We start from the raw sequence: 17,869 nt of genomic DNA, 5'->3' as shown, positions 1-17,869 counted from the left end.
GTAAAATTTAACAAATGTAAAAATCACAGCTAGGTTAAAATACTTAATTACAATTTTATAAAACTGAATTTCAAAGCGAATTTTCTCAAATGATAGTTAGATTAACGGCGTAAAAGTGTGTTTGTAAAGTTAGGATTGACAGAAATTCTTTAAGAGTCATTAAAAATAAAAGCAAACGTATACAGTTTAAGATTTTGAAATTTTAAACATATATTTTTGAGAATCTCCCTATTATCTTCCTAGTTATTTGTTGCAAAAAAGCTAATTTTGACATTTTGAGATGCCCTCTCTTGAAACCAGACGTAGATTTTTGTGTTTCTTACATACTGTAAAATGTACAACATAATATTATTACATATTATATTTTGGGCAAGAACTCTGTTGTAGTTTTTGCAAAATGTATGCTTTGAAGAGGAAAAATCGGCATTTCCTGATATTATCTTATAGTAAATGTATCCATTGTGAGACGGTCACTAAAATACCTAGACAGTAGATTTTCCCTAAACTTGGCTAATATGCTTAAACCGATCTAAGTTACATATGGTATAAAATTAAAGAATGTTTCTATTGTAGACCCCAAACAATAAAACCCCAGTCGGTTTTCTTAAGAACAGGCATCAGGTGTTATGAAAGAATAGACATGCGCATCCCTTTGAAAAAAAAAACAAAAAAAAAAAAAAACATTTACATCCTTACAATGTTGTTGCCAAAAAGAAAATATACAAATTTATAGTAGATGAGTTTAAAAATTTTTTCATCACTCTGATCAAGAAAGGGAACTAAAAGATATATTTTATCAAATTTTATTTACGGTTATACAATATACATGCAGTGCATTGAACAAATTACAGAAAATTTGATAAGTAAACATACTAAACAATCACTTTATCATTAAGATTGTGTATTTAATTTAAATTCACACTAGTTTAAGCAAAAATTTGAATAATTAATTTTTCTAATCAAAAGTAGCATTACAGCCTATTGTATGTTTATAGGAAATGATTGCAATCTTCCATGAAAATGGTTAATTTCCTTATAAAGAGTTACAGAACCTTTATGTCTAGTCCGGCGTCAAAGTACATGTATATGTTCAATATACCTTTCGAGTAAATCACTTAGTGAGACCTATTTGTCTTTGACAAAGTAAATGAAATGAATAATGAGAATAATACGATACATTTGTGTAGCATGAATGATTACTCTTAAGCGGTCTGTTGCTATTTTTGAAAATTAAAGTCAATATTTGAAAGAAGATATAATTTTCCATCTCTGTAACATGTAAAATAGTCGTCCGCGCGGTAAAGAGTTGATCCTTACATCGCGGTTGCAAATCCCACTGCGGGACGGCGGGACCAGATCCTCCGGTTGAGACCATAAAAGAGAAGCCGTTGCGGTAGGTATTGTCACAAAAATGAACCCCCCCCCCACTACTCAGTGGGCCTCCGGTTTCCAAATTCGATAAAAAACATTTTTTCTATTCAAAACCATTCAAATCACTTTTTTCCAGAAATGAAATTTGACAATTGCAATATTGTCATGTCTTTACAACATCGATGCGTCATGCAATAAACGAAAGAAAAATCAATCAGTATATACAGAGTCAATGTTAAAGAGTAACATATTGTAAGCATATATAAAGAAATCATCATTTTGATTCATAGCAGATAAACTCAATATTATCTTGATAATATGAACAAGGAATGTTACAAACAAAATATTATATGAGAAAACCGGAGAATGTGGTTATAGAACCACTACTGTAATAACCTTGACCAGAGCTGTATCGAACCCAAACTGCGTCTCCTTTCTTAATATTCAGTACCACCATATTGGGACCTGCATCATTATAATTATTATGGGCCATGGTCTTAACTTTTGTTGCTCCATTCAACACAATAGCCGCATAAATAGTTTTTCTGTAATAACTCTGAACATTCACGAAGAAGACGTACGTTCCATCGACAGGAGCAGTAAATATTCCATTGCTAGGGTTGTATCCATTTCCTTCATTTGTGATGACAGTAGAAAAAACCAGTGTTCCTCGGTTCCATGAAGAGTTAGGGGAAGTCACCGAGGCGGAGAAGCCTACATTCTTTGGCTTGCCTTCAAGTACATAATTATATACATTATTAATGTTTTGTTAAGTACATGTATCTGCTGAACGGTGTTCGAAAGTATTGTATTTTTCTAGGAATGTCCGATTAAACAAATATCTGTTCTTTAAAGTTTGTAGATCATTTATTCTAGTTAAGTTTATAAGTTGATATTGATCAAAACTTGATGAATGAAATCTAAAGCCTTAAATTCAACAATATACTTTAACACAATAAAAGAAAAGAAAATTGTCACTTCTCAAAATATAGACTATAATTCAAAGAAATAACTGAAGCATATTTTCATCACGTTATGAAAGGGTAATAAATTAATGAAATTCTAAAGTTTATAAGAAAATCGCAAAATGCAAACAGGAATACAAGGACCTAAAAAAATTAGAGGTGATATCATATTTCACGGAGGACCAAGCTTACCGTGTAAAACTGGCAAACCGGTTGTAGGCACTTTAGTGTGAAATTCTTAGTAAAAATCTTTGTATGAAGAAGTCAACCAGCATTCGATTTGATGAGAGATTGCATTGTATTTTCTAAGGTCATAATTTGAATCATAGATTTTTCACAACATTGTCTATAAACAAGGCTGTTACACCTGATCCCACCTCTGAAGTTTTGAGGGTCCGTGTTTGCTTTGCTCCTATTTTGTACATGTATTGGTTAATGGACTTCTGAGCTTGAATAATGTTCGTTATCTTCATAACTCCATATACTATTAGTTACACAGTCAGTTAATGAACTAATACGGAATCATACAGGGTGTGAAATGGAAATCCGTATTGAGCAAGGCGAAGCCGAGTCCCAATACGGATTTCCATTTCACACCCTGTATGATTCCGTATTAGGTCACTAACTGACTGTGTTACGAATTTATCCCTCTGAAGACCTAACGTTAATTCTAAAATATGAAAAAAAAATCTATGTGCATATTATGAAAATATCATGTTTTAATCCAATAACAATCAGCATAAAATATCGTAACAAGAAATTTAAGTAATCAAACTATCTACGCAAACCGTTTCTTAGCCGCCATTTTTATTTACAATAACAACGCTTGAAACGGAATCGTGTGCCCGATTTTCATATTGACACAGATGTGTTAGACTATGTTGTATCTTTTATCTCACCTGGAAAATTTCAGGGCGTCACGTGATTAGCTTTTATCCAATCAGTAATCGACAAATTTGTCTGAAGCGGGATAAAAGCTATAATGGTATGTAACTACTGAAATAAAAAATGTCAAAGAAAGGATTGATAAAAAGATTGATAAAATATCGCGATATAGAACCGAGCAAGTGATTTGATGATTAATTGTTTTTTTCCTGACAAGGTTATTGTATCGACCACAGAACACACGAAATGATGATTTAAACTGAGACAGCTGATATTCTTATTTCATCAACTTAGATGTCATTAATCTATCTCGTTTTAGAAACTGCACGTACGCAGAGCATGCTCTTGCGTATCGAATCAACTGAGAGATATAAACGGCGTATGCAGGTGATGAAAGTATACTGCTGCATAAGTAGGGGAAGTTCACATTTGAAAAATTAAAGCCATCGCGTTTATCATAGACCTTGTTTGTTAGATTGCTTATACACCATTTTTCAAGTAAAATATCCAAATGTGAAACAGATGTGTTAGACTATGTTGTATCTTTTATCTCACCTGGATATATTATCGTATCGACATGGGAATGGAAATAACAATTGTTTATGGACAATATGTCGTTCATAGAACTTCATAATCTAATTGTCGATTTGAAAACCTCTGGAAGTGTTTTCTACTTTTCACGTATAATATTATAGACGAATTCTGCATCATATGAATACAAAAATAGGTCTGCTAATAACGGCGCACAATAAGAACCCATTGAAAAAAAAATTATTGTTTGAAGACCTGGTCTCCAAAAACCTCATAGATATTCTCAATCAGAAGCTCAAGAATATTTTTGTTGTCAATTTCATAGTACTTGAGGTGAATACAATAAGAATGTTTTTAACAAAATAATTTTGCAAATGAACAACGACAAGATAAGTAATTTTACTAATTCCATTTTCATTTAAAAAGCAGCCATTAATGCCATCAAAAAGCTTGGACTTTAATTAATATATATCGTTGGGAATGGTTGTGTATAGAGTTGAAAAGTCGTATACGTTTTTTAAGCTGTTGGAATTTTTAAAAGTATCCACATCTGATTAACACCACTTCTCAAATATATTGTTGCACAGTACTCTTGAAGTTTTCCTTCGCTTTTGTTAATATCTTAGTAAGGAGGATAGAAAGTCAAAGAGGCCTGGTTGAACATTTTCTGGAACCCGCTATGTATCTTTGTTTGTAAAGATTTTAAATTTTCGAAATCCAATATAGATATGATAATTCAAATTCATTTTGGTTGTTTGGGATATCATAAATATTCAAGAATGACATATTTTTTTGAAAAAATTCTCGTATATAATTAGATTGTATTTTTACTTTTTATAGTTTTTTTAACAAGGTAATCAAATGTTTTACCATATATGTTATTGGTCAAATTCATTCGGAACACCTCGAGAGAGGACACTGTAGAGGACAGCTGCAGTTGCTTATACTGAGTTTGTTTCACTTCCAAACCAAGGTCCTCCAATGTTTTGTTAATGTTCACTGCAAAGAAATAAATGAATAAAAAGATTCCAATAAAACTCTCACTATTTCAAATTTCTATAAAGTTGGGCAATGCAAAGTATGTATAAATAATTTTGATCATTCATGTATCAAACGTATATAAATGAGAATTGAGACATAAAATATTTTTTTTCAAATTTGTTTCATATTCTTCAATTGAGTAAAAACATTCTCGAGATGGAAATTGAACAACATATAAATCACAAGCAAAGAAAATATTTTCCCCTCATTTTCTTCACAGGACATTGCATAACTTCCAATTTATGGATACTCGGTTAATACTCATTCACAATCATATACAAGCATTGAAATAAGAATTGCATATATTTATTTTTGTAGAACTATAGTATTATCATTAAGTTTTATACTTTTTCTTGAAACTGGTATAAAGCTTTTATTTAAGATGTAACATATTAATTGAAAAAGGAATTCAAATTAAGTTTCAAGAAAGGCAAAAAAGATGTGTTTACAAAATTAATGATTTTATTTTGGACAAAGAACATTATTAAAGTCGAACGGTATCAATTTCAAATAATAAAAAAGCAGGATATGAACCAAATGTTTTCTCGAAATAGACATTTAGCGGACATATAGGGACAGCGAAAGCAATCCTTATTCACAAAAGGAAATTTTTTATCTTAAAATATGAAGATTTTATAGGTATGGGACATGTCCTCAGTAATCATTTTACATTGTAATAACAATATAAAAAAGATTTGATTGTGAAACACTGATCCCTGAGTATGACAGCTTATGCGAAGGTAGAAGATTTTCAAATGCATGTCAAACTCAAAAGGTCAAGGTCAAAATTGTTGATACCTAAAAGTAGGTCTTGTCACAAGAAATACACTACTGAAATACGAAAATCTTAGTTCTAACTGCTCAAAAACTATTGAAAAGATTAAAGTTCATTTAAATGCAAATGAAACCCTGGGGTCAAAGTGAAAATGTTAAAAATATGTATACCCACTGAAAGGTTTTGTCACATTGAATATACATGTATACATTGTATATGCAGTTTGAAAGCCCGGACATGAACTGTTCATAAGTTATGACCTAAGTTATAAGTTAAAACAGGCTTCATCTCTAATAGATATATAGGAGAAAACACCAGGTTAATTTATGACATAATGCATTACACTGAGGAAGAAAATATACCTGGATTATTACTACTTATTGACTTTGAAAAAGCCTTTGATACACTTTCATGGAACTTTATACAAGGCGCACTTAACTTTTTTAACTTTGGACCCTCAATCAAGAAGTGGGTATCCCTTTTTAATACAGATATTACATCTGCAATAAACCAAGGTGGTAACCTTTCTGATAGAATTAACATTCAGAGGGGTTGTAGGCAAGGCGATCCTTTGTCACCATATATATTCATTATATGTGCAGAAATTTTAGCAATCCAAATTAGATTAAATAAAAATATTAAAGGTATTTCTATAAACAATACTGAAAAAAAGATTTCTCAGTTAGCGGATGATACATCAATTATTCTTGATGGTAGTAAAACGTCACTCACAGAAACACTGCAAACACTTAAGACATTTTCAGAAATGTCGGGATTACATATTAATTATTCCAAAACTCACATAGTGTGGATAGGCTCAAAAAAGTTTAGTGACGAAATTTTGCTTCCAAATTACAAACTTAACTGGGGAACTACCAGATTTACTCTTCTTGGAATACATTTTGATGTAGAATTGGATAAAATACTACCATTAAATTATGAACCAAAACTGGTACATATTAAATCAATACTTAAACAATGGGAGAAAAGGTATTTAACTCCCATAGGGAAAATTACTGTTATTAAAACATTAGTTCTACCATTACTAAATCATATTTTAATGTCCATCCCAAATCCTTCTGAATCATTCTGTAAGGAATTGGAAAAAATGTTTTTTTCATTTATATGGAATAATTCAACCCATAGGGTTAAGAAAGAAGTAATTGTAAAAAAATATGAAGAGGGGGGTTTAAAAATGGTAAATCTGACATCTTTTATAGCCTCCATGAAATTATTTTGGATAAGGCATCTAATTTTTACAAATAGAGGGTTGGAAAACCTCATTCCTAAATTTAATTTGAACAAATTTATTAGTTGTGGAATTGAATATACTTCAACTTTTTTAAAAACATTAAAAAATAAATTTTGGATAGATGTTTTTAAGTCCTGGATAATGTTACAAAATCTTGAGAAAAAGTTTGATGTTGCTGGTGACTCACCACTATTTTACAATCCAAATTTGCATATTGGCGGAAAACCATTTTATAATAAAAATATGTTTGAGAGCAACATTAGACAAATTAATGATATCAGTAATGAAGATGGTTCACTATTTTCTTATGAGCAGTTGTGTAACACCTATCCAAATATAAAGATTAATTTCTTAGAATTCAGGAGTATTATTCATGCTATAAAGGATTGGATGAAAAACTCCGGTCAGGAAAAAACAATAAAAAAGCTCACAAATCCCATGATTATGTCTAATATCTACACAGTAACAAAATGTAGAAAATCTAAATGCTATTATGAAATCCTTATTCAAAATTCTTCTGTCACAGCAGGTAGAACTTATTGGAGTGAGCTTTTAGAAGTTGGAACTCAGGAATGGAAAAAAATTCACATGATACCCTTTAGGGTAACAAAAGATTGTAAACTACAATGGTTCCAATATAGGATTTTAAACAAAATCCTAGCAACAAATTCATTTTTATTCAAAATAAGAAAAAATGACTGTAAATTATGCAGTTTTTGTCATACTGAGGATGAAACAATAGAACACCTTTTATGGGAATGTGATAATACACAATTTTTTCTTGAAGAATTTGTACATTTGTTAGAAGAAAAAACTGGTTTAATGATAAATGTTACTAAGAAATCTTTTATTTTAGGATTTATTGAGGAAAATACTGATATTCAAAATGTCATTCTACTTTGGCTAAAATACTATATTTATACTGCCAGGTGCACAAAGAAACATATTAACTTACAAAATGCAATATCACAAATGAAATTTCATTATGAAACACAGAAAATTATCTCTTATAAGAATGGTAAAAAGGAAAAGTTTGATACCCAGTGGAACAGGTGGAATCTTCTATTCTCTTAACTTGAATCTTTACACACTCTCTTTCTCTTCTCTCTCTCTCTGCTCTCCCCTCTATCTTTCTCTCTATCATTTCTATCTCTCTTAAAATAAAAAAAAACACATCAAAAAAAAAAAAAAAAAAAAAAAAAGTTATGACCAAGGCTAAAGAGTGATAATTTTTTTGGTTATACCTCTACTGTTATTACTTTATATAAATTTGCCTATTTCCCCGAAAAAAAAACTTTTTCCCTCATCTGAGAACTACCCCCTGATAAAATCAGAGCTGATCCCTGGGACTATTGCCTCATGAATATTTATTAGTAATTTTAATCAAAGTGTTCAGTGGGCGGAGCGCTCAAGGAATCTCGAATCTGTAACGTAATGTTATAAACAATGTAACTATGATGTCATTACAATTCCATATGAGATGTCAAAACCATACATGAATTCTATTAAAATGAAGACAGCGATAATTTTTTTGAAATGTCAGTGAAAATACTTTTTAAAAATAATTTAAATGTTCTCAGACACGATGCATTAGTTATTATGCAATCTTGTAAACATAATAATAATAATAATATAATATATGAATTTATAAAGCGCTAAATATTAATAATATAACTCTAAAGCGCTGTACAATAAAACGCAAGTAAACATAATTTAAAAGCTATGAAAACTTATATAAAATATTAACCCATACTCATATATGTGTTCGAAATTATAACATTAAAATACTACAAATTACATATAAAATACAATTACACCATCAATAAAACTCAATAAAAGAACATCATTTGTAATTTATGATTTGCTGCTAAAAATTGAGCACCTAAAACTTAAAAAGCTATCCTATAAGAATGCGTCTTTAATTGTCTTTTGAAAATATCCAGGGACTGGGCCTGCTTTATATCGTTAGGAAGGTCGTTCCACAAAAATGCTGCTGCCCAACCAAGTCGACGTTCACCATATGTCTTCGTCCTGATCTTAGGAACAACTAACCGTGATGTTGACTCAGATCGCAGTGATCTGGTAGGCTTGTATTCCATTATAAGATCTTTGATATAAGATGGAGCTAACCCGTGTAAGGATTGGTAGACATATGTCATGATTTTATATTGTGGACGAAAAGAAACGGGTAGCCAATGGAGATTAGCTAGGTTAGGTGTAATATGCTCCCGTTTCGATGATCTTGTAACTAAACGATCTGCCGTGTTCTGGACTTTTTGAATCCGGTCTAGTAAGGCCTTTGACACTCCATATAGAAGGCAGTTCCCATAGTCCAGCCTGGCAGTGATAACGGCATTCACCATGGTCTTGCGGGCTTCTTTTGTAAGAAAGCGCCGTATTCGTCCAATATTGCTTATTTGAAAATAGCATGACTTGACGACCGAGGATACCTGTTTTTCCATAGTAAGGTGTTGATCGAAAAATGCACCTAGATTTTTTACACATGGCACGCTTTCAATGATATTATCACCAACTTTTAGTTGTAATGTTGGCAGATACTTCTGGTGTTGCTTTGTGGAGAAGATTATTAGCTCGGTCTTTTCTTGGTTTAGTTTGAGTAGGTTTGATGTCATCCATGAACCAATTTCACTAAGACACGCTTCAAGTCGAGAGAAGTAATTGTTCCAATTTTCCAGTGGTCTTATGATCATGTAGATTTGTGTATCATCTGCATAGCAGTGATATATCATTCCATGGCGGTGGCATATGATTCCAATGGGTTTGGAGAAGAGGCAATACAATTTCGGTCCGAGTACAGATCCTTGGGGGACACCAAAAGGCAGCTGTCTAGACTCTGATCGGACGGATCCAATTGTGACACATTGTTTTCTGTTCTTGAGGTAAGACTTGATCCACTCAAGAGGTCTATCACGGAAACCATAAGACACAGTTAGGCGTTGGAACAATATATTATGGTCAATAACATCAAAAGCAGCGGATAAATCCAAAAGGACAAGGACTGCTGAAGATTGTTGGTCTAGGGCTGTCACAATATCGTTGTGGACCTTGATGAGGGCCGTTTCCGTGGAGTGCCTGGGACGATATGCCGACTGAAGTGGATCGCGAAGAGAATTCGCATCCAAATGGGCATCAATCCTACGAGCCACAACTTTCTCCAATATTTTTGAGATAAAACTCAAGTTCGATACGGGCCGATAGTTTTTCAACACTTCCTTATCTAGTCCAGGTTTCTTAAGAAGTGGACGAACTATGGCCTCCTTCCAAGCAGACGGAAAAATTCCCTGATCGAGAGATGCATTAACAATTTCTGTGACAAGCGGTATTACCGGATCCAGGCACTTTTTCAGTAGCTTTGTTGGAATTGGATCCAGTTCGCATGATTTACTGGGTGCCTTCATTATTAGTGAACGTACTTCATCTTCAGTGGTACGTTCAAAAGCAGCTAATAGAGGCCCTTGATAGTATACGTCTGTGCCTAAATAGCTGTCTTCTTTTTCTGTTTTTTGTTTAAGTGTCTCTCTGATGGATGTTACTTTGTCTATGAAAAACGTTGAAAATTTATTTGCAAGATCTTCATCTGATGGTGATGTTGGTAGGGGACTCTCCTGATTCTTACCCATCAATAAATTCGTCACCCTAAAGAAGTTTTTCAGATCATATCTAAATTCCTGAATTTTAGTAGAATAGAATTCTTCTTTTGCCTTGTGTAGTAATTGGCCTGTTTGCTTACATTCCGCTTTAAAAAGCTGGTGGTGTATTTCCAGTTTAGATCTACGCCAACGTCTTTCCGTTTTCCGCTTCTGTTGTTTCGCTGTCCTGAGCTCGTCTGTGTACCACTCTGTGTTAGCTCTTATAAGAATTGACTTGCTAACAAGAGGCGCATGAGTGTTTAGAATATGCGAGAGGCATTTGTTGTACCCTTGTACTAAATGGTCAACAGACGTGTTCTCATTTCGTGCGGATTCATCTTGTAGTTGATTTTTAATATCTCTACTCATGTCATATATGTTGATATTCTTGAGCCTTCTAAACGTAATCTCTTTACGTTGATGTTGTGGCTTTCTGCAGTTGAACGTTGCATGTATAGCATAGTGGTCACAGCACAAGTTTCCTTTCACATCACTCAATGAAGGATTTTTGACTTGAGGACGTGAATATAGTATTTCACTAGATGATCGTGTGATAGGCAAGTCTAGGATATGTCCGTGAACATGGGTCGGCTCGTCCACGTGTTGTATAAGGTTGCAATCATCAAGGGATTGTAACAACCTGCTTGCCTCAGGATCACTACGATTGTAGACGTGAAAATTGAAATCACCAGTGATTACTAGGTCTTGGGGAAATGTAGTATTCTGATCAAGATAGGTGTCCCATTCTGAGAAGAACTGACTGGTAGTTAAACCATTCACAGTAGAAGGTGGCGTTCTGTAAATGATACATAGATTCATTCTCATGTCTTCTATTCGGACTGTAACTTCTAGATGTTCGAATTGAGTGAAAATATCCGAGCTTGTGTTCAGAACGGTCACATCAATTCCCTTCTTAAAGACAAGAGCTATTCCACCACCACGGCGTCCACTGTTGCGATCTTCACGAATGATTTCGTAGCATGATGGTTTCAGTTCATTCACAACAGCTTCATCAACAGAGGAACCTAACCAAGTTTCAGTCAATGCGACTAAGTCAAGGTCCTCTGTAAGTATATAGTCACATATTGATAGTGATTTGTTTTTAACTGATCTGCAGTTAAGAGAAGACAATGAAAACAGCTTTGAACTTGGTCTTATGTTTTTCAATTTCACTTTCATGAGTGTTTGAATTCTGTTTTCCGTACCAACTTTTCTTGGTTTACCATACGTAATGCGAGTGTTTATCTTACACACCGCATCCGTACCGTAGGAAGTGTTTAGGTCAAAGATCTTTGGTCTTGACAAATTTGAATCATTACGACTGTTCGGCTAATCATTTCTCTTTACTCGATTTTGAATCAATGTTGGGATTGGGAGAGCTTCGCATGGTTCATCAGAAACTTTCAAGGAAGATGAAGGATTCCTTAGTATATCATCGAAGATATACACCAGGTTATCTCCATTAACCCCCAGTTGATGTCCTTCGTATCTCAACCGCCCACCACAGACAGTGTGGATATGCCTGATGACCCTGCGTCCAGCCTTCGTCCCCCTTCTGAAACGAAAAGTATCCGTACGACCTGGTACACCAGCAACACATGGTCTTACAAAACACATCGTACGACAACTATATTTCTAAGTTGAGTACGAAAATATGTGGAACGACTTAAGACACAATGGAAACACAAGAATAAGATAACTCGTACCAGTAGAGCCAGAATAAAGTCACACAGAACATATATATCTAAAATGAGTACGAAAGTATATGGAACGACTTAAAACACAACAGGAACACAAGAACAAGATAGCTCGTACCAATAGAATTGCGATAAAGTCACGGTTCAATGAACCTAATAACCAAACATTATTTTAAAAAATTACTAAAAAAGCAAGGTTTTTGAGAAAAATGGAAATCTGCTCTTGATTAAAAAGGCTATTACAAAAATGCACAACAAATCTTAAAACTGGAACTACAGCAATAAAGGAGAAAACAAGCTTAATAGTCAGAGGTGGAGCTGCCATGTCATAGCGCTAACACACTCATTACATGAGTGATTATGCCTTTGTAGTGTTTTTTAAATCTCGGATTATCTGGTAAAAAAATGAAAAATATTTCGCCTGTGATTGTTTCGGTATAATAAAACAGTTATGGAATAGTAACTCGGGAAATAGCAAATTTATGGTTCCCCTCGGCAGGACACTATTTCTCTCGTCGGCTTCGCTGCCTCGGGAAATAGTTTCTTCTCTCGGGGAACAATAATTTTGCCATTTCCCTCGTACCCATTCCATAACTGTATAGTAAAATTTGGTCAAACTCCAAGTAATTAGATGTATTGTCACCAGAAATACACAATAGATATGTTAAAGCCACGGTCGCACCCGCTCATTAGATATGAAAAAGGTTAAAGATATTTTACGGACAAATAGCAAACAATTACACGACAGACAAGTAAAAATTATATACCCTTGAATCTTCGATTATGGAGGCATAAAATGTATCACGATTGAAACTTACAGAAGGGGGACATATGATTAGAGACCATTTTTATATAAATAATTTCAGATCTATTCTTTTTTAATTCAGTGTTCTCTGTTGTTATGAAAACATTACTTTTTAAAAGAGGAATATCCTTATCACATATACCCAGGGAGTATCTCACAAAAAAAAAGCATTTAAAGAAGGCATCGAAATTTTTTTTATTTTTGTCAAGGTCCCATTAGACAACATTTCTTCCTTTAATATTAAACATAGAAAAAGAAGACTGTTACTTACTTGTGATAGAATTTTCAATGCTACTTTGTGAATCTTTTAGGTCGGACACGGATTTAACCATCGTGTTATTTGCTGCCATTATATCATTGGTCAGGTCCTCGACAGAAGTGTTCAGTGTTAACGATAACTGTTCATATTTTTCTTGAATGTTATCAGAAATACGTTTGTCAATTTCTAAATAGTGTTTATTCAAGTCCAGAAGAGTCACTGACAGGTATCGAACTTCGATTTTGAGATCCGTCAGTACTGCACTAGTGTTTGTCTCAAAATCTTCTCTTTTCTCCTCCAGATGTTCCACAACTTGTCGAATATATTCGTCTACTTTGGTGAAGTTTTCCATTGTAGCATTGAATGTTTCTTCATACAGTTTGTTTTCTAGTGCAAGTCTTTGGTTTTCTCTTTTCAGTTCCTCAACCTCCTTTTTTAAGGCAGCAACTTCTACGTCTGTTTTCTGCTGGGATGTTTCCAACGTCTCCATACTTTTCTTCAGATCGAGCATGTCTTTCGATAAAGTATGAACGTTCTTCACCAGTGACATCCTAATGATTGTTTCTTGGTTCAGTAACTGTCGGAAGACGGCCGTATTTTTGGAGTCCGGATCGCTGATGTCCAGTAGTGAGGAACTATTTTTGATTTCATCCGTGAGTTCGGAATATCCATGTGTTTGTATGAGACAACATAACAATGTAAAGACCAATGTTTCCAACATCTTGAAAGTCAGAATACGTAATGCTATTGAAAGATTTGAGTCATTTAAATACTGTTTATAAACTTTACCCTGTTCTGATGCATGACATGCGCAGAATAAAAGTTCGTCGGAGGAAAACAGATAATATTCAGTGTGTTCTTTGTTTAGGGTAAATTATCAATCTGAATAAATGGTAGGTTCTTAGAACATGATCGTCATTTTCTCTGATCCATATACAAAATATATTCAAAGTACTTCAAATAAAATGCTAGTATTAGACCTACAACTTCAAATGTAAATCATATTCGGCACTACATCTGATGCGCATTTTGACAAATTATGTCTTTTCAGTAGTGTTTATGCCAAATTGTTGTATATTAGAGATATCAAATAAAAAAATTGAAAGCAAGATGTGTTTGTAAAACACTGATGCTCCCGTATGAGAACATAGTGAGGGTTAAATTTTCTCAAATGCATATCAAACATATTGATACCCAACGTAAGGCCTTCTCACAAGAAATATAAACATGAAATATAAAACCTTAGCACATTCTCTTCAAAAGTTATGGTCAAGGTGAACGTTTTTAAAGGTATGTCAAAAACTCCGGGGTCAAAATCAAAGGCTCAAGGATGTTGCTATCAAAAAAAGACCTTGTCGTAAAGATTACATATTGTTTTTAATTAAATAATTCATTCCATATTCACCCCTTTATCATGTGGATAAGATTCATGGGATATTTTTCATATCCCACACTTAAGTGCAGTTGTGACGTCACATGGTTTTTGCGTTAGTGTGATGAAGTTAAATAAAGCAATAAGTTAACACGCAACAAGTTGGATAAATCATATCCAACTAAAAATCATGAGAGATCCTGTATCTATGATGTAAGCCAATAAGTAAATTAAACATGAAGTGAAAAAATCAAAGACTTAAGTTTTACATCATTAAGATTAACTCTGTTTCTGATAACAAGATTTACGATTTTTATGTTAGGAAGGTGGTCAAATTATTTTTTCCTGGCAGATGCTTTGTAAATTAGATCTGAATCTCTTTTCGAACGGGTACATAGTGAAAACAAAAATAAAGGTATTTTTAATTTGGCCAAAAAGAGTTTGTTGCACATTTTTGAAATAAAATATAAAGACATATGTAAAGTCGTGTTATACTGTTATATCATTTAAATTATCTGTAATAAGTCTTAATTATTTCATTTAGAGCCCCGTGTTAGATTATGTTTATTTATTGTACAGATACCCGTTGTTCCTTGTGAGCAGCCGCTGAGTAATTATATAACTGACCTCGTTAAGAGCGTTGCTCTTCGTGAGCAACCTACTTTATATATATATAGGGGACTGAAAGTTTCTGGGTAGATGCACAGAAGTAGATACAGGGGTACATTCAAAGATAGAGGCAGAGGTACATGTAGAAAGTATTATTTGGTCAGTCAGTGCTGTTTGAGGATATTTTACTTTGTGAATTGTGTTGGATTATTAAAACTTGATAATATGTAAATAAATTTTAAAGGAATAACCAGATGTTTTCACTTAAGCATCACTTTATTGAGGAAGCAAGGATTAATTATTAACTTAACTCCACTGGATTAAAATACCTGATATTGTGTGCCATTACCGCCCGTCGGTGCTACACAAAATTCATTTGAAACCTAGCCTTAATTATGGAATATGAGAATCTGACTTGAGATAAACCTGTCATCTGTTCTTTGTTAAATAAATTGTTAATGCTATGCTTTAATTGTCATTAAGCACCATAAGATTAGTTTCATATGCTTCATGCCTGTTTTTCGTCTGGTGTTTGTTATATAAAGTCCCTAAGTCTCATCTCTAAATGACAACCTAATTCCAAAGAGTCGAAAGAATTTATACTTTAAAAATGCTTTTCCCCTGCATTATAATGATTTTTAAGATTAACCAATCTATTGATTTAGTGTCATTGTATACTTGCATATAGTGTTAACCTTCGTCTCAAAAGACCGATTTTAAATCGAATTTTCTGTATGTCTCAAATAAAAATTAAAGTTTCAAAAAGTAACCATTCGCTTTTTAGGGGAGGTTTCGGAATATAAAACGAAGCCAACTCCACCCTAGGCTTCCTAAGAAGGAACTTACAACACTGTCCAAGGGAATGTAGAAAGATTGCATATATAGCACTAATAAGATCCATAATAGAGTATGGAGCTGTCATCTGGGATCCATACACCAAACAAGAATCAACAAAATTAGAATCCGTCCAAAGAAGAGGTGTGAGATTCATAACAAAAGATTATAAATCAAGGGAAGAGGGCACAATGACAAAGATGACAAAGATGCTCAAAGATGACAAAAATGCTCAAAGATCTTGACCTTCCTTTACTACAAACCAGACGCCAACAACAACGTCTAATCTTTTTTTACAAAGTGGTTGAGGGGCAGATACCAGCTATTAAATCAGACCAATATATTACATTCCAAAAACCGAAAAGAAACATCAGACCGAAAGTGTACGAGGACTATCAAGCGACAAGTATTATATTTAATAGGATCAGGAATAACAGCCGTGCAGTTGAGATACTTGATACAAAGACAGACCAACTGAAGAACTCATTCTTTGTACGAACAGCTGTAGATTGGAACCATCTGGAAGAAAAAGTGGTCCGCGCCCCCAAGCTTGAAAGCTTTAAGTCAGCGCTGGAACATCTTCGCGACTAATGCGCTCTCTACCCGTCACGTCAAAGCCCAATGGGTCACTGTGACGTAACAAAACAGATACAGAAGCTTGATTTGAAAAAAAAAAACTCTCATGTTAAAAGCGTTTCGCATTGATGAGTTCAAAGTTTGTTCTATAGATCTATATTTATGAATAATTTTTCAAAGATATTTAGGAAAAAAATTCATATACATATGTAATAGATATAAATTACTTTCAGGTTTGTTGCATACTCGTTCACCTTTTTAGAAATATATCTTATCTGTGTTGATCCAATTTTTAACGAATAAAGTCAAGTGTTATTCCAGCCTTTCTCATTTTACAGGTAAATGTCTTGGTTTTTCCCCAAATTACGTGTGGGAATGTTTAATTTCGAACAAGATGGGTAAACAATGTGGACTGCTATAATAAATATTTTAACAGTGTCAGTTGAGCTGATAAAAATTTATGATAAACATAAAACAGCGAAAGTTATTTAATGGTTAGAAATTGTAGCTTGAAACGTCAATGTTTACATTTCCAAGGTCTTTGTCCGAGATAAATTATGAATAGTAAAAATACTTTATTTGTACATAAATTTATTGGTTCATCGATAGGCGCGCTTAAAAGAAATCACATGTAGGGTGGGGCAAAGCAGTGTTTGTTGCATATGAATTTGCGGAATCAAGAGCATGTAAATAAAAGGAATAAATATCAGATATTTTGATTTCATGACGATGATCAATCGATTGGCTTACGTGATAATTTTGTGTTTATGAAAATTAACAAACAAGCTACTCAGCTGATCAGACCATGAAACCAAATAATTAGACAGTTATTACTTAAATTCATGATTAAAATCTAAAATAATTGATATGTTCTTGTATACAAGCTCTGACACTTTTAAACATCATGACTTTTGACGTCAATAATTTTGTATTTTATTTCAAATTCCCTCTGGAATAAACAACTTTACGGAACGACTTGAATCTTGACTTCAAATCTTAATGAACAGTTAATTTCAAAATACAATTAAAAAAGATTCTAACGTGCTATCGACAGCATCCTCTGATTGTTAGGGTTCAAATTATCACTGACACGAACGACGCTATGTAATTTGAACACCTCTCTGTGAATCATTACTGTACTAACTGCACTACTGTACATCTGGACACATTCTGTCTGTCTGTCTCTCTTTCTCTTTCTTTCTGACAGTTCCACCAGCATTTTGAGGATCGAGAACTATTTAAGTTCA

At 33.4% G+C, this 17,869-nt stretch overlaps 1 protein-coding gene across 2 annotated transcripts; it reads right to left on the bottom strand.

The window, feature by feature from the left end:
* Positions 1-680: 680 nt before the first annotated feature.
* On the bottom strand, positions 681-14,045 carry LOC134230236 (multimerin-2-like). Of its 2 annotated transcripts, XM_062711999.1 has the most exons (3): positions 13,244-14,041; positions 4,623-4,751; positions 681-2,103 (listed from the first exon to the last, which is right to left on the bottom strand). In XM_062711999.1, exons 1-3 carry the CDS (start codon positions 13,950-13,952, stop codon positions 1,718-1,720), a joined length of 1,224 nt encoding a protein of 407 aa, XP_062567983.1. In that variant the 5' UTR covers positions 13,953-14,041; the 3' UTR covers positions 681-1,717. The 2 variants fall into 2 exon arrangements, with proteins under 2 accessions (XP_062567983.1, XP_062567984.1); XM_062712000.1 differs by lacking the exon at positions 4,623-4,751 and having other exon boundaries at positions 13,244-14,045.
* Between the last annotated feature and the right edge of the window lie 3,824 nt (positions 14,046-17,869).

This window comes from Saccostrea cucullata, unplaced genomic scaffold (assembly GCF_032062105.1).
Source record: "Saccostrea cucullata isolate Sc308-1 unplaced genomic scaffold, CSIRO_AGI_Scuc_v1 ctg1322, whole genome shotgun sequence".
In the NCBI taxonomy this organism is placed as follows: Eukaryota; Metazoa; Mollusca; class Bivalvia; order Ostreida; family Ostreidae; genus Saccostrea; species Saccostrea cuccullata.
The sequence above is the reverse complement of the archived record's forward strand: the minus strand, read 5'-3'. Positions and strand labels throughout refer to the sequence as shown.

Coding starts and splice junctions, on each gene's coding strand:
- LOC134230236 (XM_062711999.1), bottom strand. CDS start 13,952: ATGTTGGAAACATTGGTCTTTACATTGTTATGTTGTCTCATACAAACA. Junction 4,752..13,243: donor CATTGAAAATTCTATCACAA/GTAAGTAACAGT, acceptor ATTTCTTTGCAG/TGAACATTAACAAAACATTG. Junction 2,104..4,622: donor TTTGACCAATAACATATATG/GTAAAACATTTG, acceptor ATGTACTTGAAG/GCAAGCCAAAGAATGTAGGC.